The sequence below is a fragment of the Alosa pseudoharengus genome, unplaced genomic scaffold (assembly GCF_046254945.1).
Source record: "Alosa pseudoharengus isolate Yale_2024_CS ecotype anadromous, Long Island Sound unplaced genomic scaffold, YU_APseudo_1.1 YU_APseudo_1.1_scf_18, whole genome shotgun sequence".
NCBI lineage: Eukaryota > Metazoa > Chordata > Actinopteri > Clupeiformes > Clupeidae > Alosa > Alosa pseudoharengus.
Window position 1 is genome coordinate 28,293,845 of NW_027468650.1, and position 23,122 is coordinate 28,316,966.

General features: G+C 46.4%; 1 protein-coding gene across 2 annotated transcripts in view; it reads left to right on the top strand.

The window, feature by feature from the left end:
- Window positions 1-23,122, top strand: part of zfhx4 (zinc finger homeobox 4) — an 85,921-nt gene that overhangs the window by 22,677 nt on the left and 40,122 nt on the right. For both annotated transcript variants that reach the window (XM_076290812.1, XM_076290813.1), the window contains exons 3-4: window positions 1,255-1,757; window positions 18,755-18,989. In XM_076290812.1, coding sequence (XP_076146927.1) covers window positions 1,255-1,757; window positions 18,755-18,989 — 738 coding nt within the window. The remainder of the gene's footprint in view (window positions 1-1,254; window positions 1,758-18,754; window positions 18,990-23,122) is intronic.

Sequence of the window (23,122 nt, forward strand, 5' to 3'; positions counted from 1 at the left end):
ACTCTCATCTCATCTACGGCGCTCGCAACCTGCAGGTCATCGTGTGACAGATGCGCAGGCTCCTGCTTCTAATTCTGCAACCAAACAGTCACCCTGCATTTCTCATCCTCTGTGTTAATACTGTCGTGTTATGACATGTCGGGCTCTACATCCCTCTCTGAAGCTGCAAATCTATCTCTCAGGAGAATTTTCCCCATTTAAAAAAAAAAAAAAAACATTACATGAGTTATTGAGTGACGACTAATTTGGTGCTAAGCATTACACCGTTATAATTGTTGAATTTGTCAGTCGCGGTTTTCGGTGTCAGAAAACTGATCCATTTCCCTTGTAGAACAGAGGTGATCAAAAGAGTAAATTACGATTGAAAGAATGTAAGATGATCTTTTTTTGTAGAGGCTGAAAATACAGCCGGTTCTTTTGTATTGATCAGCTTTCATGTCTTTGGGGGGAAAGAAGTACAAACTGAGGAGTGGCATGCCTGGAAGGAGTAATTAAAGCTATCTGATGAGGGAGTTTAGAAGTTGAAAGGGGTGATTGTAATTGATCCTGATTCAATCCTATTACAGCTTTTTATAGTTTAAGCTTTATAGAAGCCATACTCCACACGAGGCTTTATTTTATCAAATCCTTTTGTGTGGGTGCCCTACACCAGTCTCTTTCTCTCCCTTTCTCTCTCTCTGTCTCATTTTAATTTCATGTAATAATAAAAATCCCCCCTTTCTCTTTTCTACATTTCCCTCATTCTTTCGCTCGTATCTCTGATTTCCTCCTCTTTCCCTCCCCTGCACTTTCTCTCTCTCTCTTTCTCTCTCACTCACTCTCTCTCTCACTCTCTCTCACTCACTCTCTCTCTCTCTACTCTCTTACACCCACATGGACACTCTATCTTGTTGTATATCTGATGTTCCCCTTCTGTCTTTCTCTCTCTCTCTCTCTCTGCGTCTCTTTCTCTGTCTCTCTCAAACATACTCTCTCCCTTTCCTCTCTCTTTCTCACACACACACACCCAAACACAAACCTCCTTCACACACACACACATCATACTCTCTCGCTTTCCCCCTCTCTCTGCATTTCTTTCTCTGTCTCTCTCAAACATACTCTCTCCCTTTCCTCTCTCTTTCTCACACACACACACCCAAACACAAACCTCCTTCACACACACACATCATACTCATTCTATCTCTATCTGTCTCTCTCACTTTCCCTCTCTCTCTCTCTCTCTATCTCTCTCTCTCTCCCCCTCCTTCTCTACAGTAAATAACGAGGTGCCGGTGGAGTTCCGTCTGGCGAGCGGTCAGCTAATGGGTGACGACCTGTCGGTGCTGTCGGGCGGCGAGCTGTCGTCCTGCATCAGCGACCCGCAGCTGAAGCTCTTCCAGTGCGCCGTGTGCAACCGCTTCACCTCGGACAGCCTGGAGGCCCTGAGCGTGCACGTGAACGCCGAGCGCGCCCTCCCCGAGGAGGAGTGGCGCGCGCTCATCGGCGACGTCTACCAGTGCAAGCTCTGCAACTACAACACGCAGCTCAAGGCCAACTTCCAGCTGCACTGCAAGACGGACAAGCACATGCAGAAGTACCAGCTGGTCGCCCACATCAAGGAGGGCGGCAAGGCCAACCAGTGGAGGCTAAAGTGCATCGCCATCGGCAACCCCGTGCACCTGAAGTGCAACGCCTGCGACTACTACAGCAACAGCGTGGAGAAGCTGCGGCTTCACACCACCAACCAGCGGCACGAGGCGGCTCTCAAACTCTACAAGGTGAGTCGCTTTTCTTACTCTCCTACACACGCCCCCCCAACAACTCCCACCAAGTGCCGTGACAGTGGGAACATCCAGTAATATACACAAAAACACATTGTCCTATTGTGCAGCAGACAGTTAAATGCACAATGTAGATTATTTTTAGCGTTAGGTAGCCGCTCGATGTTATAGAGCGTTGGTAGTCTCTTTGGTGGAGCAGGAAAGCTGTGGGGGGTTTTCGAGTGCCTTTTTATGATGTCAGACGTCATTAGCAGACCTGTAAATGTAATTTGCTCCCCTGTACCCCCCCCCCCCCACACACACACACACACACACACACACACACACACACACACACACACACACAACCTCTCTCAGCACTCTTTTCCTGTAAACCAGTAAGATGCCAGTCAGGTCATTTACATGATGCCTTTGGAAATCAAACTTAATTGAATTATTCCACAGAACGCAAAAAAACATCACAGATAAGCAACAGCAAAGCAAGCTGAGCCGTAATTGTTGTTTTTCGAAATCTTCACCTCAGTAACACTACAAAAAAGGGAAAAAGAAATTACTGCGTCATCTCTTGAGTGACATGTTGTTTAAAGCTTTCAAAAACATCCTTAGAAGAGTGACTAATTGCGTGTGTGTGTGTGTGTGTGTCTGAGAAATGTAGGGAAAGACAGATTTACTGTCTCTTATTTGTGTATCAGAGAAGGAGGTAGAGTCAGGGTTTATTTTTAGTGCAGTCTGTGTTTTCATGAAAGCTCTGGTCATTCCATTTCAGTGCATGAATATTCTCAGGGTCATTTTCTGTTGTTATTATTATCACTTCTTTTTTATGGTTTTCATGCCTGATGAAGTCAAGCCCTCAGCTGATAGCTGATCTGTGTGTCTGTGTGTGTGTGTGTGTGTGTGTGTGTGTGTGTGTGTGTGTGTGTGTGTGTGTGTGTGTGTCTGTGTGACACTGTTGTCTCTTCCTGTGCTTAAGTGCTTTCTGGTGTTGACTTACTGGGTTGGTGTGATGGCCTGAAACAATAATACTGGCATCCTGAAATCATAGAGCAGGCATTATGTCCCAGGCTCATTAGAAGAGTGTTCAGGATAAACTGTGTTAACATAATGAGGATCTATTGACAAGCGTTCGCCGCTTTTGGCAAAGGGGACCCATAACCCTCCTGTGGATGTATGTTTTGAAATATTAATTTAGCCCGTAACAATGGCTAGCCTGTATTGTGAATTGGCAGTCTTGTAGTCATAATGAAATGCTGTTTTTATTACCTCATTTCTGAAATGAAAGCAACAATATCCACAGAACTCTATTTGAACTGAGGAGCTTAAAGAACACAGGAGAACATACCCCCAACACACACACACACACACACACACACATTCACTCACTCACCCACACACACACACACAAAACACCGCTGTCCATAGAATATTCATTTTTTACGATTTTCCTCTTTTAAGTCTTTTCAAGTAGAAAAGGTCAGAGAAGACTTGCGGAGCATCGGGCCCCCCTCACGTTCCTCATGTATTCATGCAGTGCTAGTAATGTTGCGTTAGCGACTGAACAACAAAGACTAAATCCCTCTCCCAGTGAAGTCAGCGGGAACGGAACCAAGCCCTCAAAGAATCGCATGTGGATTTCTTCTCCCCCCTTTTCTCCCGGCGTGGAATTAAAAGAGCCTCGGTCCATGGGAATGTTTTGAAATCCTTAGCAGTTTAAAACAGGAGGGACTATTTGGGGGTGGAGGGAGTGGGGGGTTGGGGGTGAGTGGGGGGGTTCTCCGCTAATTCTCTAAGCAAATAAAAAAGATTCCATGGCAACAAAGAGCATTGCTGATAATGTTGGAAGACAAGCAGATTGAAGATTAGGAGGTGAGGAGGGCATTGCTGAGGCATGTGAGCTCAAAGTAGCTAGCAGTGGTCACTCTACACGCACTAGCATGGCTACAGGCACATGCACATAAAGAGAGCGTTTTGTTTGCACACTCCTATGTGCTGAGGGGGTCAGCCACGCTGTCCTTTTTTAGGCTGGGCATAAAAGTGATCCAGATGTTGCCCTTGACCGCCACTCCAGACCCTGTTGGAACTCCACTTAGCCACCGTTTCAGTGCCAGAATTCTTCCAGCGATTCTAGAAAGTTCACATTTTCCTGTTGACATTCAGAGTAGCACTTGGTGTATGAGTGTGTGTGTGTGAGAGAGTGTGTGTGGGTGGATATGTGCATGTGTGTGTCTGTGTGTGCCGGGGGGGGGGGGGATATGTGCATGTGTGTGTGTGTATGTGTGCATCTGTGCATGTGTGCGTTTGTGTGTGTGTGTGTGTGTGTGTGTGTGTGTTTGAAACAACACAAAGTAACCATTCTTTAATTTATGCCCACAGAGCAGAATTGCTGTGAAGTGTGGCCATCTGAGTTGCGCTCGGGCCATAATACCTTTTTAACCCATTTATTGTCTCAGGATGATTATGTGGCAGAACAGCAGGTGGCTGTTGCAGGCACATTTGGGATTAAAAAGGGAGAGGGGTGCCATTCTTTAGGCCTGAATTGAGAGAAAATCCTACGCCAGCGTGGCAATTGTGCCTTCCTATTTTAATATGGAGGTGAATACGTTTGTGCTCAGGGAGGGGTAGGGGTGAGAGAGAGAGAGAGAGAGAGAGAGAGAGAGAGAGAGAGACAGAGAGAGAGAGACGGGGAAAAAAGGAGAGTTCACATGATGGCCACACATGATAGTCATTATGTGTCGGTTTACCAATAGGTAAAGCAGGAACACAAGATGGCCGCCCCAAGCTGACACTCTTCATGTGTCAGTTGTTAAGCTGAATGGTAGCCAGGTGAAGTCTCTGAACTGTGTGTGTGTGTGGGGGGGGGGTGTAGCCAGACGAGACAGAGGTGAACGGTTAGTGTTCCAGCCATCATGCATTCACCCATCCACCCCTACCTTCACGCGTGAGAGGGGAGGAAATCTGTTTTACAGATGCCAGTTTAATGTCTTTGGCAGAAATGGGACTATTTTACTCAGAGACATGTGGTAGTAAAGTTATATAAAAAAGATTTCTTTATTTGACCAGAAAAACACCTCTTCTTTTATGTGTAAAGGTGAAAGGCACATGGGAGTGGGTCGTTTGGCCAGGCGCACAAAAGAACAAAGTGTTGATGACCTTCCCATATGGTCACGGAACACAGAATATCTTTATGGCTGAGAAACGATTGAAGACACAAACAAAAAGCATATTCAGGATTTTATTACTGCTTTGTTCCTGGAGAACGGGAACTCAAATGGCAGCTTTTCCAGACATTTTAAAAGGGTCCAGATTATATTACATTAGCAGCACAATCTCCCCTTCTCTTCTCCGCAAGTGCACCGCAGGAGAACACAGGAAGTGACTCACCTTCACTCTAATACGCCGAGCATGGCTGTTTATTGGTTATGCTATTCCTCTAATCCACCTTTTAGGAGTGGAGCTATAAGGCACGACGTGGAGCCTTTTTGGGGTTTTTTTACACACACTGTGTGATGACGTGCTTGTTGAAAACAGATATAATATCGACTTCTGACTCAGAGCAGGACTTGCGCTCGGTGGTTTGTTTGCTTAGTTCGTGTCCAGTGGTGATGCGTTGGTATGATATAATTATGACTAATAAACGCAGGTATAAACACAGATGTAGGGGAAGAGTAAATCTGTCAGAGCCATTCAAAGGCGGGCGTAACGCCCCATCGCAGAGAGACAGGAAACCTGCACCGCTCCAGAGAGAGACAAGAGAGAGGGAGAGGGAGAGGAATGGAGGATTTAGCAGTGGGACGCACGCGGGTCATTTAAAGCCAAGAATGTACATGGTCGGTGTGTGTTTGAACGAAGGCCCTACACAGAGCTGGAGAGAGGCATCTGTGTGTGTGTGTGTGTGTGTGTGTGTGTGTGTGTGCGTGTGTGCGGGGGTGGGGAATGCAAATACCAGTGCGCACCTGTTCCTCAGCTGGATGAGGCTTTAGTCCTGTGGGGGTAAGGGGAGTTGGGAGGGGAGGGAGATTCTCATCCATAAGTCTATGAGCTGCTTAATTACAGCAATGCCCCACAAAACCCACCCCCCAACCCAGTCCTCCTTCAGCAGTCCATAGCACTGTACCAGGCCCATAGAAGCACGTCGTTCCATCTGTATCCCTCCTTCTTTTCTGTCCTCCACAAAGGCAACAGCCAGTCCTTTACTCCACCTCTTTTTGTCCTCTACCACCTTCCTGTTCTCCTCTTTCTTTCCTCTGTTTCTCCCACTTTCTTCCTCTCTCACATTTTTTTTCCCATTTATTTTGTCTCCTCCCTTTTTTCCCCTCCTGCCTTCTCTTTCTCTAAGCCTCTTCTTTCTCTCTCTCTTTCTCTCTCTCTCTCTCTCTCTCTCTCTATCTCTCTCTCTCCCAACCCGCTCCCATCTCTCTGTAGACCCAGGGGGACCAGGGCACACATAATGCTCATCTTTATCATCCAGCCGTAGTGAGAGTGAGAAAGAGGGAGAGAGAGAGACAGGGAGGGAGGGAGGGAGGGAGAGATGAGTGAGAGATACAGAGGCGAGTGGGAGAGCGAGTGGAGAGATGGTGGCTGCGCGGGCGACTCCGGCGCCACGGCCGGCACTGCGCTGCCTCCACAGCCCCCTCCTCTCCCCCTGGGGAGAGGCAGATAGGCCATCTCATTATCCCTGATACGGATGGCAACACCAGTGCCTCGGCCAGGGAAATGAGAAGGGGAAATTAAAAGACGAGAGCAGAGCGAAGCAGAGGAGAGAAGGGAGGAGGAGGAGGAGATGGGAGGAGGAGAGGAATTTCAGATTCATCAAAAAAATACTTCTCTTTTCAACAGCCACTTTTACGATTGTCTCATCCCAATTTCTCAGAGTGTGTGTGTGTGTGTGTGAATGTGTGAGATAGATATGAATGGATATAGATACTGTACATATGAATATATTTCCTTTTTGCTAGAATCATCTTTTTTTCTCTCTCTTTTTTGTCCAAATGCAAGATGGCTGCCCCTCTGATGGGGGTGTTATTAAGTGTGCCATTATAGCACATTCATTACAGCAGGTCAGTCTCCCCCCGCCCTCATTTGAAAATCAAATGCCCCATATATATGCACCTCTAATTATCCAACTGTCATTTCACCCCGCGTGAGTCGAAAATGGACAGGAGATTGAGTCGAGTGTATTTGCATAAAAATACATTGTATGCTTCAGAGCTACAAAATGGGCCCATCTCCTCTTGAACCTTACACACTAAGACTACTCCTCCTCCCTCCACTACCATGCTGATTCTCTCACACACAAGCATGCACACATGCGCACACACACACACACACACACACACACACACACACACACACACACACACACACACACACACACACACACACACACACACACACACACTCAGACACACACTCAGACACACACACTTATACATGTCTGAGATAGACTGGGGAAAATACTATAAAAGTGCCTCCACTATAACTCAGTATTGAATTTAATTTCAGATTGTCCATATTTTTGGTCTCCGCCTAGAAGAGTAGGTGAACGCGTAGGAGATGGGGGAGTGAGAGAAATGTAGAATGGGAGAGGTAGAAAGACAGGAAGGGATGGAGAGGGAGAAAGAGAAGACGAAAGAGAAAGGGAGGGAGGTAGTATGACATCCAGGAAGTTGCCCTTTACCTGGGCTTGCCTGAATGAGGTGAGTGGCTCTCTGCTCCTAAAGCAGGCAAGCTAACAGGGAGCTAATGCTAGTGCTAAGGCAGTCACACCACAGGCTACTGTACACCCCAAATAACCACCCCCATAACACCAACACATTAACACACCACCACCCGAGTTTACTCCTGCTCACCATGAATAAATGCATGTCAGCATGCTCTCTCTCATTCTACACCCCCCAACCTCTCTCTCTCTCTCTCTCTCTCTCTCTCTCTCTCTCTCTCTCTCCTGCTCCTGCTGAACACTGTAGCAGATTATTCAAATGCTCTGGGCTTTCACCTGCGTGGGGATTACAATGGGAATCTTTCAGAGGTCTGTGAGCATAGGAGGGCCTTAATTAAAGCATAAAGACAGATGAGTGCTCCTACAGCACAAAGACAACCAGGGAGGGGGGGGGGCATGCTGGTCTAGCAGCCGACACCCCCTCCACACACAGACACACACACACACACACACACACACACACACACACACACACACACACCTCCCCAACCAACCTCATCCATTAATCCTCATAGATATTAATAGGAATTTCCCCCCTGTTCTCTACCCCCTCTCTCTGTCTGCACAGTCACTACCAGATGGTCATCTTGACAGGACTGAAGTAGGGGGGTTTAGGGGGGGCCCAAGGCGTTTGGCCTGGGCCTTATGTGTGTGCTGATTGACACGAGCGGCATATTGTTTAATTGCCTGCACTCCCCCCCCCCCCACTACCCCCTCCTTTGCTTGTGTGTCCCCCCCCCCCCCCCCCCCAAGCAGTGTGAGTCTCTAACTGAGTGGACAGCATCTGAAGATGCTCTGATATTAATAACCAGATGTGATCCGGTTCCTGGTCCCAGGGTCAGGCCGGGCGGGGGGGGTCGGAGCGTTTGTCTGTGTGCAGGGGACTGTGAAGCCTATTGAGGGTGACAGGTATGGGAACGATACCAGGGAGTAGCGACCTACAGACTGACCACAGAGAGAGAGAGAGAGAGATGAGGAGAGAGAGATAAAGAGAAAGAGAGAGGAAGAGAGAGAGACAGAAAGGAGGGGGGAGAAAAAGGAAAAAAGGGGAGTGTCTCACTGCTGAGAGGAACAAAGAATGGCAGGAGTTTGTCATTTTTTCTCTTTCCATCCACCCCTCTGTCCGTCCTTCCTTCCTCCCCCCACTTTCTCTCCCTCCCTCTCTCCCTCCCTCTCTCTCTCTCTCTCTCTCTCTGGGGGATTTTGACCCAGCTTAACAAAGGATGACTCACAGAGCTGTGATAAGACCAGCCGGGGAGGGGAGTTGAGTTGCAATCATTTGATACTCTTGCTAAAATACCCCGGCTTAGAATAATTAGCTTTGTTTTAACTCTCTAGATGCAGTTAGGAAGCAAACTCTGAGGTTTAAGCCCTGAAAAACATCATTTGCCATGGAAAAGCTTGTCTCAGAAGTGCATTGTTTTCCGTAGTAAGAGCCTCTTATGTCTGTTATGGGAATAGTTAGAAAGTTAATGAATTATAATATTGCACACCACTGTATAATAGTTCAAAAGAGCTCTGCCAGTGTTTTTATTATGGGTGCATGAAAGCTGTGCTGCTACGTGCACAGAAATGTCGTGCACATCTCGACTAGTTCATTTTTATCCAGTAATAACACGACCTGTTCAGATGCAGCTAGTTTGTTATGACTACAATGCTTGAAAAATAATAAGAAAAGAAAGTTGTATGGGCTAGCATGACTACTTTTATGCCAGGGTATATTTTTCTGCTAATTGTTTTGACAATGTTTATTTAGATGATGGCTTGTCGAATTGTGAAACGGTGTGTTAGGCATTGGGTTGCAGACCTAGGGACTCGTTTAACCTCTCCTGGGCCAGCACAATACGATTGACCTCCCTCAGGTTCAGATGGATTAGATTGCCACCCGTAATCCTTAATACTTGAAATAGACCTGATAGAAGTCCTCTCTCACTTGTTTAGGATTATGCTCCTTTCTGCCCATTTAGTGAAATTAACCCATTGAATTATCTTTTTTTCTGTTAACTGTTCACTGGGCATTAAAAGCATTCAGTTGGAGCCAGATGGCTTGTGGCTTTTTTAATACCAACACTAATAACAACGCATTAGGCATCAGAATTATTTCTTCCCCCCAGCGTTCGTCAGCTAGCCTGTTGTTTCCCTCCTCTACGTTGAATATGTTTCCTTTTGGCTGATGATGTGTGTGTGTGTGTGTGTGTGTGTGTGTGTGTGTGTGTGTGTGTGTGTGTGTGTGTGTGTGTGTGTGTGTGTGTGTGTATGAAGCCGAAGCTGTGGGACTGGAGAGAGCTGGCTGCCTTGCTTCCCTGCTTCTCTGGGAGAACAAAGGCAAACATTTCAGTAATCTTCAAAGTGCCACTGGTATGTTGAGTGGACTCTGGTATGTAGACTACGGCTGAAGCTTTTCACCGAAAAACAACGTCCTTCCTTTTAAGGGCCATGACTGCATAAACTGTGGTCAGAGGCATTAGCAATATTGCTCATATCGGTTTACTTGATGGAGCACCCAAAATAGGAGATGCCCTCTTTTTTCTTGCTCTGACGTTTATTTATGCTAGCGAAATGATGATGTAGACGTTTATATGCGTGCAAATGAGTGTAAAGAAATCTGAACTTGCATAAGAGGGAAGAAGTGTGGTATGAGACGCACACAGGTATGAGAGAAAGAGTGGGTGTGTAGGCGGTGGGGTGGGGTATTACATTATGACATGTGTGAACAGACAGCCCATTGCACAGTGTTCCTCCTTCGCCTTCATTTGTCGGAGTGCAGGTTAAAAGCGGTTATCCCAAAGGGTGCTTTAGAGCTGATTTTCTGAAGGAATATGTAAAGTGCCAACGAAGAGGCCGCTCTTCAGAGAGAGAGAAGGGGTGGGGTGGGGGGGGGGGGCAGAGGGAGGGAAGAGAGGGAGGGAGAGGAGCAAATGAGTAGAGTGTGCCGTTTAAAGCATGTTCCTCTTCATCCTCCTCTCTCTCTCTCTTTCTCTCTCCCTCCCCCTTCTCTCTGCTCTCCCACTGTTTAAATAGGATGCAAATCAGGGAACCACCTCCATGTTGTTGTCGAGAGGGCGGGAGGGATAGTGGCTGTGTGTGTGTGTGTGTGGGGGGGGGCGGGGGGGGGGGTGAAGCAGGCAGCTGGGACATGAAAGTGAAGTGTTTAAAATCCATGAATAGGGAAAAGCATGCGGTTTCAGCCCTGACTTGTTGAGGGCTTATCTGATGTGTGGAGCTCTGGGGCAAGGAAGGGATTGTGTGGTGGGATGGAGGGGGGGGCAGATCTGGGAGCAGAGATTGGGAGATGGGGAGGGGGGGTCATGTCAAGGGTATGTATCATCTATATAGGATGCCATATGATTGCATGCAAAAACAGGGTGTACTGTAGTTCCTGTGTAGTCAAATATTTGACTGCAGTACACTTCCCTGTGTGTGTCTGTAGGTGATGTATGTGTGTGCCTTTTAAAGAGGTTTCACTTAAAAGACATATACTTGTCTTATCTCAGATGTTTACAGTTTGAATAACTAAAAATACAAGTGGAAATGTTGGGTGTCTGCTCTCTGTCTGTGCTGTTGTTATCCGGGCTTGTTAAATGTCCCTGTCCAGCTGCATTAAGCCATTCCGAGGCAAACTCCGCCAGCTATAATTCACGGTTTCACATGTGCTCTCAGAGAGCGTCAAATGAGAGTTCGAGGCCAAAGACGGTTCTGCCTCTCTTAGAACTTGTGAAACCGGTTCCCAGAACTCAATTGCAGCCAGGAGGGAGATTGTTAGCGGCGACGCAGTTGTATCTCTGGACTTCTTCACTCCCAGGCGAAGACAGGGAAGGCTTTTAAGGGTAATGGTAAGGTCAGTAAATTTAACGGGAAATAAGTGTTCAGGCGACAGATTTTAAATCACCGTAATATAAATACAGCTCCATTTTGCTCCGCCGTTTGCTTTCTTTTTTAACACAATTTAAACAGCGGACGTGCTCTCCTGTCCGTCCCTGTCATGACCGGGATTAGCAGGGGAAGATTTAACACTGCCTCTTAATCTTCCATATCAGCTCGGAGAGGCTGACGGGATATGGAAATTCTTTCATTTTCATATTGCATTTGCTTATTTTCTTTTCAATTTTTTTTTGTGTGTATATGTGTGTTTTCCTCGTCTTTAAAATGTATCTGTGATGTCACAAATGAACAAAAATTCCCTTTTTTTCGCCCTCTCTCTTTTCTAAGATACATCTGTTTTTTGTTACATCTTGTAAACTATGGCTGGTTTTCTTCCACGTACGTGTTTATGTAACTCTGCTAATTCTAAAAACCTTAGCTGGAGCTTCTTCAAATTGCTCTCATTTTTACGGGCAGAAATTACCCCAGTGATGTATGCGCGCGTGGTAAGCATCCACATACGCTTGTTGCCCCGGCGACTTGCCATTGTTAAATCAATTTGGGTCATTTTCAAAAGAGTGAGAAACTTCCGCCTGACCTCAAACCAGCACTGTGTGTCAGACACAGGGTCCCTCTCCTCCCTTGGAAAGCATAAGAGGGGGGAGTAGGGGTAGGGGGGGGGGGGTTAGGCCTAGTGCTGTTGCATGCCATTGTCTGGGGCGTGTGATGATGCAGTTTCGTGTGACATGGCCTACAATGGGTCACTGCAGGGCGAGAGAGGAAGAGTTAATTTTTTTAAATGTTTTAATGGGCGTCCATTGGTGGAAATGAGTCTTGAGGTCTCCCATTTTGTTCATTAATTTTCTCCTGTTAAGCGTGCGTGCTAGCGACCACAGGGGGACAGCCTGGGTTGCGTATTCTTATCCCCAGTCTAATGATACATGCCAGATCAACCACATTAGCCGACTGGGAGAGTATTCTGGTGTTTTTACAACCTTTTTCATAAATTTTCCCCGATGGTGTAACAAAAAGTGGAGGGTGGTAGGTTTGAAGAGTGAATAGAAATATCGTACCACCAATAGAATGAAATATTCTTTGTCTAGTTTTACTGAAGTGGTTGAAAGACATTCTTCACTGCCTGTTCTGGATCGACTTGTTAGACCTTCACAGCAAAGGAACAGCCTCAACCCTTTGGTGACATACCAGTTGGCGATTAATACATTAAGAAATTCACATTTAAAAAGACTATTAAAAGAGAAGAGAAGAATCACAGACTGCAGCCCCAAGGCTCCCACACTTTATATCTTTGCTAATAGATTTAAAGTTTCTAGTGAATGGAGTCCTTTGTCCCCACCATTCACAGCTATCTGTATCATACTAAACTGTGCGGCCTTTGCAGCGGCTTTTGTCGGCCAGTATAGCAATAGGTGCCAACGTGTAGCCCCAGTTGGAAACTGTTTCATGTATTCAACTGCCTGGTCTAGGCCTCTTACTGCTTTGGCTTCTGCGTGTCATCATACTGGATTTTTTCGAATACTAGGTTTTGGACGGCCTTGGAAAAATCGGGCCGTCGCAAATCCCGAGCTGGGGAAACGGCCGGTTCTTTCGGACGCTTATTTGAAAGCGATTACTGCAAATGACAGGCTTTGGAGACTATTTAACATGGCCGTCGTTTCTGGGATATTCATTTTGGACAGACCCCAGGGCGTGTCTCGCAGCTTCCCTCCACCGCTCCTCAAAATAAGAACCACCTCAGAGGGACACAGAGCTCCACTGAAAGACGCATTGTGCTAATTCACTTATTTTCTTTGGCGGCCATTTGTGAGGAAGATTATTATTATTACATGACCTAAGCAGCTAACCAATAAGGGTTACACTCCCCAGACCGAACCCAGAAGCCATAATTATACCTGATGTCTCGGAGGCTGAGTTTTCAAGAAAAAAAAAAAACTAAATAAATACATCAGAGAAGCAATTTTTTGATTTCCTCACCACATTCCTAAGGACATGCTGAGACGAGGGGGGGAAAATAGCAAAGGACGATGTCACTGGTGCCTCTGCTCTGTGCTGTGAGATTAGCAGACTTCAGCCTCGTGAGTGAGCCTTTCATATGGAATTCAAGGGGCATACCTTTCCCCCTGAAGAATTTGGGCTGCGCTGCCAACTGCTACATCGCCCGTGATATAGCATTACATTTTTGCCTTGGGGCTCAATAGTGGTTTGCGAGTAACATGTGTTTGTTGGGTGTTAGCATTGATGGAATTGTATACCTGGCCAGCCTCCAAGTAACGCTGGTATGTGTTGAAGGAGGAGAAAAAAGGAGGGGGGGCAGACCTGTAAGGTACAAAACAAGCTTTTGTTGTTTTTGGTATGCTGAAGGCACCAGTGTTGCACCGGAAGCAGGCTATGCTTCAGAGCCATGCAAACAGTGAGGACTAACGGAAAACGCTGATGGATATAGATATGGATGGAGAAGGGTTTCTTTTTTCTCTCTCTTCCCTTTCTCTTTTTGCCTCTCACCACACATGTTATTAAAACATAGTTGTGGTGATCCATGGTTCCAGGGCAATTATACTGCAGCTTATTTTAGGTATGTGTTCATTAGTTGGCTCTGTGTTTTTCATCGTTAATGACAGGAAAAAGTCATGTTTGCATTGAATGCCCTAATTTGTCTTTGGTTAGAAATAAAAACTACTCTCTTTCTCTCTCTCCCTCTCTTTCTCTCTTTCTCTCTTTTTTCCCCTCCTCCTCCTCTGACTGATCCTCATCTTTCCACCGGAGGAGGCAAGGGGAGCTCAAGCAGCCTGACTGCTTATGATGCCACTAATGAGACTGGTTTGTCACTGAAGACAGTACAAACATAACCACCCCCCCCCCCCCTCCTCCATACACACACACACACACACACACACACACAAAAACACACACACACACACACACACACACAGATTTTCCCTCTCCATTCCTACATTATGTGTGTGTGTGTAGTGTAGGGTGGGGTGGGATGGTGTTGATAGTGAAAGGTGTTTTGTAATCATTGAAGTCAGCATAAATAAAGAAGCCTCTCTGTTGAGGTTCAGGAAGACAGCTTCCCAGGGAATTTACGCCTCGTGTTTGACAGGTGAAAGAAGTCCCAGGCGTGGGGATTTGCATTGTTTTGTCTCTGTCTCTATCCCACTGCTGAGCACGGGGGTAGGTGGGGCAGGCTGATGGAGTAGGGGGGGTTTAGTCTGTCTGATTAGGCCCATGGAGCCCTGGGAATCAACCAGCATTCTGCCCCCAGTAGACTTCCTGTCTCTCAGGGTGCCCAGTCCCAGGCCCACGGTACTGCGGAGCTGCCACACACTGGCACACACACGCCTTGGGGGCGCGGAGGGACGACGTGTTAGCTAAAGTGATTGGTCCCCGGGGGGCTTGAGCTGTTGGTTGTTTGCCAAGTGCTAATCTAGTACAATTATCCATCAAACAGACACGTCCCCCACCATATTGTTGGGCATGGGTCTTTTCGCCACCCACAACAACAACAGCAACAGCTTTTGGACCAGTTTCAACTTTTTTTGTTATGTTCTGGAGCTGTCAACAATATGTTGGAGTGACTGGAAAAGTACACAAATTAAGATTGAATACATGCCATTATTAATTAGGTTAGTTTTGTTCTGTGTGTATGTGTGTCTCTCACCCATGCTAGCTGTCTCTCTCTCTCTGTGTGTGTGTGTGTGTGTGTGCGTGTGTGTGTGTGTGTGTGTGTGTGTGTGTGTGTGTGTATGTTCCAGCTACAATCAGACATTACACGAGATTGTTGAGGTTATGGGTGGGTGTTTTATTTTTTGAGAAGCTGGAGACGAGGGCGGTGGTGGTGGGGGGGCTAAAGTGTTACACGATGCCCCAAACATTTCAGCTTTCGTAGCCCATGTATTACCACGCACTGAGTCTGGCACAACTAAAAATGGTAAGCTTAAACCTCATAAATCAGAAATCCCCGAGCCCTAGGTCCAGCAGGGCTTGTACCCGCGCCAAAACAGTCTATAAAAGGAAAAAGAAAAATACAGTATTTCAATATAGGTCTTGAGCAAACAACCAGGAATTTGCTGATTGAGAATAAATTAATATTTCTAAAATTATGGGCAGCTTTGTTTCTGTCTAATGCTAAAACCATTTGACATGTCAAATTGTTTTGTGTTTTATTAGAGCCGTGAAAGCTGATACTCCACCATGATTGTGCTGTTGGGCCATTCAGGATTTATATTGATGGGAGTCAGAGAGCCTTGTACTTATACATATAGTGTAGCTCCAAGGCTGTTTTTTTTGTGCTGTTCAAAATGTCTCATACAAAACTCTTTGCTTGTTCTTACCAATTAGAGATTGCTGAGGGATGTTCTGAGAGTTGTTCCTTTAACCTGGGGTCTAACTGAACACACGTAAATAACGAAGATGACTGCCTGCTGCTCATGTCTTTAAAGTGAATGTTTGTTTATCCACATTGGTTATAAGTTATAATCTGGTTTGGTCATCTTGGTGCATAGAACAAATGATATTGTTGATTTATCGGAGCCTGCTATAATAGAGCGGAGCTGGAATGGCCCATGTGTTATTTTCACTAACTGTGTAAGTATTGAAAATCAATTAATGACTGAAAGGTTGGGTAGACATCTGTGTGTGTGTGTGTGTGTGTGTGTGTGTGTGTGTGTGTGTGTGTGTGTGTGTGTTTATTTTTGAAGGCAGTGGAGGAATTAGAGAGTGTGGGCCTCAGGAATGAGATTGTGCTGTGCAGTAATCGAGTTATCGAACAAACGAGGTTTAGGCTGCGCAGATTCAGAAGAGATACAGCTTGAAATCTCAAGCCCCTTTGTTTCTAAAACAAACGCAGTGGAAGGTTGTACTTTTGTGTACGGTACAACACACACACAGCAAATAAAACCACAGCGCACAATGTGCGCTAGAAGGAAGATGTTGACAGGCCGTACAGCAAAGCGCTCTGGGTAACGCACATTTTTTGAGCCACTGTAGGATTCTTGGAGAGGTTTAGTTGCTGATTGTGTCAGGGCCAAAAAATCCGTTTTCAGGGTCTGAAAGAGTGAGAGAGGGCGGCCATACAAGTAACCTGGCATGTCAGGGGGGGCCTCCTTTTCGGAAAGAAACAAAGATAGCCATAATTAATGACCCTGAGTTCCTGCCAGGAAAGCTTTTCTTCTGACAACTCCAACTTAATTAAAACTTAAGATGTTTCAATGGCCACAGAGAAAGACCCCCCTCCCTACACTACACACACACACACACACACACACACACACACACACACACACACACACACACACACACACACACACACACACACACACACACTCACACATGCACATACACACACACACACCTTACTTAAAAGTCCATACAGCAGACTCGTGAGAAAAATAAAAGGGGGTAAAGATATGTGTGAGTATGTACATTGTGTGTGTGTGTGTGTGTGTGTGTGTGTGTGTGTGTGTTTCCACTGGTGCCATGCATCTAAACCCTGACAAGTCAAAGAATCTATTTAGTCAGTCTTTTTTCCTTCTTTCTTCTCCTCTCACACCTGCAGCCGAGCTGGCATTTCCTCTAAGCCCCGAGAAGGCCGTGTTTTTCCCCCCTTCTCTTTGGGCCTCAGCGGAAGATCAGATAATGGAGGCCTGGCTCTGGCTTTTGTTTTTGTGCATTGTTCATTAGCCTGGGAGTACTGTAGGCACACTTGATATGCTTGGCTTGCGTGGCGAGTGGGGGAGGGGGAGGGGAAGGGATTCTGGCAGGACGAATGGGAGTGTAGACGGAAGGGGGGTGGGGGGTGGGGGGGGGTAGCGTCTTCTATGAATGCCTTGCATGGTGCAGCAATGCCCGGGCCTCGCACAATTTTAATGCAAAACTTTGGTGCAAATTAAAGCTCGCCGTTGACAGGGGCCTGCCCCTGAATGCCGGATCCCTGCTGTTCGCTACACATTAGCGTTGCAAAGAACAATGTGCCAAGCTGGACACCGTGCACAAAGGCAGTGTTTTAAACACGTCCGTTTTTTCCTCCCCTTTTATTTTCGTGGTTTTTTCTTTCTGTTTTCCTCCTCCCTCCTCCTTCACCCAGCCTTCCTCTCCCCCCTTTTGTCTTGTTAACAAGCTTCACGGAGCGCAAACACTTACCTGTGTGTCTAATTGTCTAGAAAAGGCCAATCTGGTTTGGGGATATGGCTGGAAAATGGTCCACCTTTTCCCGGCCAACGGGTCTTTGGGAGGAAATAATCAGGGGAGAAATGAGGCGATTCTAATAGCTATTAGCAGCTAGCTTGTGGACTCCCGGCAGAAGAAAACAAGTGGAGGGGTTCTCTGGCCGTCTCTAGCAGGCCGTGCAGGGCAGGCTTCTTGACAGAGGCTGTGGCGTAACCTCAACCCTATGTGTGCAGGAAGCCCGGCCAGTCCCACCCACCAGTAGTGGCTAGCGTTGAGTCCTGGGCGGGGGGGCTTCGGAGCACATATGGTGGTCAGCTGGGAGTAGCAGAGGTGCCTGTAGTGGTTCTGCCTCGAAGGCAGCGAGGCTCGCAGAGGGAAAGGCCAGCTGCTGAAAGGCCCCGGCCTTCATTTACGTCTCAGGTGAAGACGCTTCACTGAAGGAAAGGCTTCAACTGCGTCCTCAGCAAGACGCCAGATGAGAGTTACAGAAAAAAAAGTAACTTGTAAACTTGTAATCTTGTGGCAAATGTAATTTTTTTCCTGCGAGCAGTTTAATCAAGATCAGGGATTTTTTGGGCTTTGTACATAACACAAAAAGTGAATCCTTCATGCTTTTTCTTAGAAGCATTCCTGGTTTGTTGTGGTTTTTTTTTTATCTCTCTCCTCTTTATCTTTGTAGGGATACAAAATAACCACCATCAGATCCCCCTCTCTTTCATCCGTTTTCATCTGTTACTGAAGTTGCACAGTCCAGACTTTACAGGCTTTAGCTCTGGTTTTGTCCAAGTCAGTTACACCTTGTAGAGGATTAGACGATGCCAGGCACAGACATGTTGGGTGCTTCGCTCCTCAGAACTCCACAATGTGTACCTCAGTCTATCTTTTTTATCTCACATCTAACAGCGGTGTGTTTGGACAGTGTGTGTGTGTGTGTGTGTGTGTGTGTGTGTGTGTGCGTTATCAGTGTTTATGTTTGTGACAAACCTGGAAGGAATGCATCTCATGTCGGAAAGATTATTAGCTGAAAGTTGAAAGGGACGGAAAGTATTTGTTCCATGTAGGTGCTGCCCTTCTAAAACAAACAGACCCTGTAATGTCTTCCGAAGCATGTCAGCTAATGACTTTTTTTCCCTCTCTCTCTCTCTCTCTCTCTCTCTTTCTCTCTCTCTCTTTCTCTTTCTCTCTCTTTTTCCCCCTTATTTCCCTCTACTCTACTCTTCACCTTTCGCAGCACTTGCAAAAACAAGAGAGCGCGTGTAGCTCAGAGTCCTGCCTGTACTACTGTGCCCTGTGCGACTACTCCACAAAAGCCAAGCTCAACCTGGTGCAGCACGCCCGCTCGGTCAAGCACCAGCAGGGCGAGGGTCTGCGCAAGCTGCAGCTGCACCAACAGGGCCTGCCGCCAGACGAGGACAGCCTGGCCGACCTCTTCTTCGTCAAGGACTGCCCGCCCACCTCCGAGCCTGGTGAGTCGCAACCACCCAACTTTTTTTTACCACTTCTACTTTTGTCTTTCTGTCAATTTTTCTTCTTCTCTTGTTCTTTCCCCCCCCCCTTCGATTGTCTTCCTGCACACCCACGCTATTCTCGCCCCAAACCCCCATCCCTCAAACCCTCCTCGGACCCTGAACCCGGCCCCGGCTGCTCCAAACCCTGAATACGTCTCCCGACGTAAAACATGCCAACCGGCTAATCTCCCGAAAATGAACATGCTGTTCCCATTATGGCCTTCTTTTTATATCAGTAACACACGCCGTCCTGCATGCGGTGACATCTTTAGCAGGCATGCAGGAGGTTATGAAATTCTACCTTGGGAGGATCTCTCAGTGAAATTCTTTCCCCTAGAGCGAGCTTTAATTTCCTTTCTCATGACCAAAGCAATTTGGCTTTCATTTAAAAGTTTCGGAGCTGCCAGCAGCTAATAAGTGTAACAGGACTGTAAAACATTCGGAGACAAAAAAAGATTAATAGTTTTATTTGAGAGGGACCAGTAATTTAAACCATAAGAGCGAGTCAGGGTCCATTATATAATAATTCCTATGTTAATGCTACTCGGAGAAATGAGCGCTTAACTTGTTTTTGCTTTGGTTGACCTGGCCGAGCGAAACAGCTAACACGTTTTGAATGGCATTCCAAAGCTGAATTAATCTCTGTTCCCCAAAGTGTCCTGTTTATATATGAAATCCAGAAACAGATGGTCCTGAGCTCAGAACCACATGTGAAACCTCAGCATCAGAACTACCCATATTGGAATTAAACAGGACTGTTGTACTTTTGGCTTTAATTAGGAATGGATCAAAGGTGCCTCAGAGTTTGGGCGCAGAAGGAAAGCCCAGTAAGATAAATCATTATTGTGCCGCTGAGAAAGACAGACGCCCCCCTCCCCTCTCTCCTTTACACCCCCACCCCCCTCCTCAAAAGGTTCCCCCCATAATGATCCCTACCTTGGCCCCTTTCTTTTTTCCTCCTGGGAGAAGAGAACATGATATTTTAAAACTGTCAAAAGTAATATTCACCGAATACACCTTTTCCAACGTTCCGACATTAAATGCACGTTTTTATATATCTTCAGTTTCATGCCACAAACTGAATTTCCAAAAGGAAGTTTCAAGCTTTATGCACACTCAAGTGTTCCAGGGTGCCTTGCTATTGCACACACTGCATCAATTTCTTCAGAACAACGGTTTTCTTTCAGGTCCTCCTTATAAACATTTTATTATGTATTTCCTTACAGCTTACATATTAATGTTGGAGAGTGATTTCAATTTCAACCCTTTCAGGTCTCCTGCGCACACTCGTGTCAAATGAAGTGTTCATGTGCCCAGTTAGTCAGAAGGGTGCTAATGTACATAAACTGTGAGACAAAGAGAGAATTTATGCTCACTGTGCAGGGGCCTGAGCTTTCGGGTTTTATGAATATCACAATTCAGCTGCCCGAGGATGTAAAAACGGCCTGAAAGATAAATATGTTAGTAGAGAGATAAACCTGATAAACCTGCTGGCCTCCCCGTTTCTGGCACGGTTTTTGTTCGGCCTCCCAAAAACCACCGACTCGAAAGTAGAGCAAAATACATGGACACTCTGTTTTGTTTCAGAGCTACAAATCAGACAGAGTGTGTCACAAAGAGCACAGGGTGCAAGTTATTATGTTTTTTCATTATTTTTTTTCTCCATTTCGTAGCGGGAGAGATTTTTCAGGTAGTTTAACCCCATAATCCTGCTGTTTGAAGTGCTTTCAAACAAACCCTGTGTAGGAGCAGCTTAGGAAATGGATAGCTGGCACCAGATTAATCACAAAGCTTAGTTTTTTTCTAATTGATCCAACTGGCAAAGCAGCAACAACCAGCTCCCTCCCTCATACCCCTCCAAAAAAGCAACCCAGTGCCAGCCGTTGTGACGAGCAGGTAAAATGGTGGTGTAGCTCGCCTTCAGTGTGTTAGAGGCTGCACTAGGACAAGGCCCAGGGCCTCCTTATTGCAGTTGTAATAACTTGGGTCTGTGAGCCTGTGAAAGGCCCTATGGTAAGCACCATTTCAGGTTGCAATCGGGACTAAAGCAGAGAACTAAAGAAATCGTGTAGATTTTCTCAGAGAATAACTCCTTAGTTTAGCAGTTTGGTAGTCATTAGAGAGGTTTTGCAGGGAGTGGGAGGAGAGAAAAAAAGAGATTAATTTAACTGCTGAGCTGTATCTTTCTCTGCAAAGCAGCTCCCCGGCAGCTCGCCAAACAATTATAGCACCGTTTGGGAATAAAGGTCATGATGCCATTGACTTTACGTACATGTGAATGGATTTCGTTAAACAATTTTGATGCCATTTTTTACTGCATAATTAAAGGTAGCTTAGGCGGCGTCTCTGGCATGGGAGAAAAGTTGAAATGTATTTAGCTGTAAATGTCACACTCAGCAGCATACATATGCAGTGTGTCACAGCTTAGACCAGATCACACTCCCTCGCAGTCTTGTCGAAATAACAAATACAACAAGCTTTATTTAAACCACCCGGCTCACTCCACAAAACAATAATTATTTTTTCTATCAGCACAATAGTCATAAAAGTTTGTACTTCGTCTTTATGGTGTTGTTTTCATCAGTGTACCAAACCAAAGACATCTGAAAACCTCAATGCAAAGTGTTTTTGAAGGCCCGCTGTTGTGCTGCCATAAAATGCGTGTTTTTGTGCGGTCTTCAAGAGGCCAGTGCGACAGAGTCCAACGAGCAGCTGGGCCGAGCTTTCGCGCGGTGCTCTACTTACTCACTCTGCTCTCCCCAGTGTGTTAATAGTAATATCCCCTCCCCTGAACGCCGACGTGTGTTGCCTCCCTGAGAACAGCCTCTGCCAGGGCTCCCAGTGCGAACGTAATTCCCACAGCCTAGGGCCCTGAAGGCTCATCATTTACTGAAGGTAAACATCATGAAGCAGAGGACTGGGGGTGGGTTCAGCAGCGATGTGGTTAGACATGTTTTTTGAAGTGGAGTTCCCCCCATTTGTAAATCACAGTAATCTAGAGCCTCCGAGTTCTTACCCTCCACACAGATGTGCTGCTTAAACGGGTTGCCCATAAAAACTGTGAAGCCAAACACTCGCAGCTCAAGGTTTCGGCACCGATAAGCTTGTTGTGTTTGTGAACTCCTCGCTCCCAGTGCTTGGTGGAGAGACGGCTGTGGCGGCGCTGGAAACTGTGTTTTTTAAAGACACAAAGTGCAAATTAATGACTCTCGTGTGAAATTTGAGCTGCTTGTTTTCCCCCTGTTTTGCTGAAAAGGGGATTTAATGGTCTGCACACAGAATATTTTCCGTAGATTACACTTTTTGCTGAATTAGACTGTAGGCTTGACAGACAACAACAGGAGAGAAACAGAAATTATTTTCTTGTAGGTTACAATGTCCCCTGCATCTATACACACTATGTGCGTGTACAGAAATAAAAAGTGGAGGAAAAAAACATGCAGAGGATGTATGTGTTTGTGTTTGTGTGTGGGTCGGTGAGAGTATGTGAGTGTGTTTATGTGTAAGTGTGTGTGTGTGTGTGTGTGTATGTGTGTGTGTGTGTCTGTGTGTGTATGGCTTGCATGTAACTCCACTCTAAATGCCCTGATGGGCAGGCCATGCATGAAGGCTTTTTGCATCCTTGCGTCTGTCCAGGCTCCATTTTTCTCTGCTGCGCCTTTCAGAAAGGAGATGGGATCTTATGGAGGTCATTATTTCTGAGAGAGCCCCCTTGTCATGAGGCCTCTATGACCACCCCACCCCCCTCCACACGTATTAAAACTGGGGAGGAAAAGTGCCTCTTTGTCTGGGCCAGGCGTTAAACAAAAGGCCTGGCTGACTTGGGAGATGGCTGCATCTTTACAGACTCTGCCTAAGCCCTGTATAGCAGAGCGGCCTAAAAGGAGCTGCTTGGCCTGATTGGGGATGCCTCTCTCCCTCTCTCTCCCTCTCCATCTCCATCTCTTTCTCCCTCTCTCCCCCCTCCCTCTCTCTCTCTCTCTCTCGGGCCTTTTGTTTCTGCTGAGTGGAAGTGCTGCAGGAGGTTTCCAGTCATGGCCAAATTACCCGCGCTGGAGTGATAACCATTTACATAGCCACAGCTGTAGGCC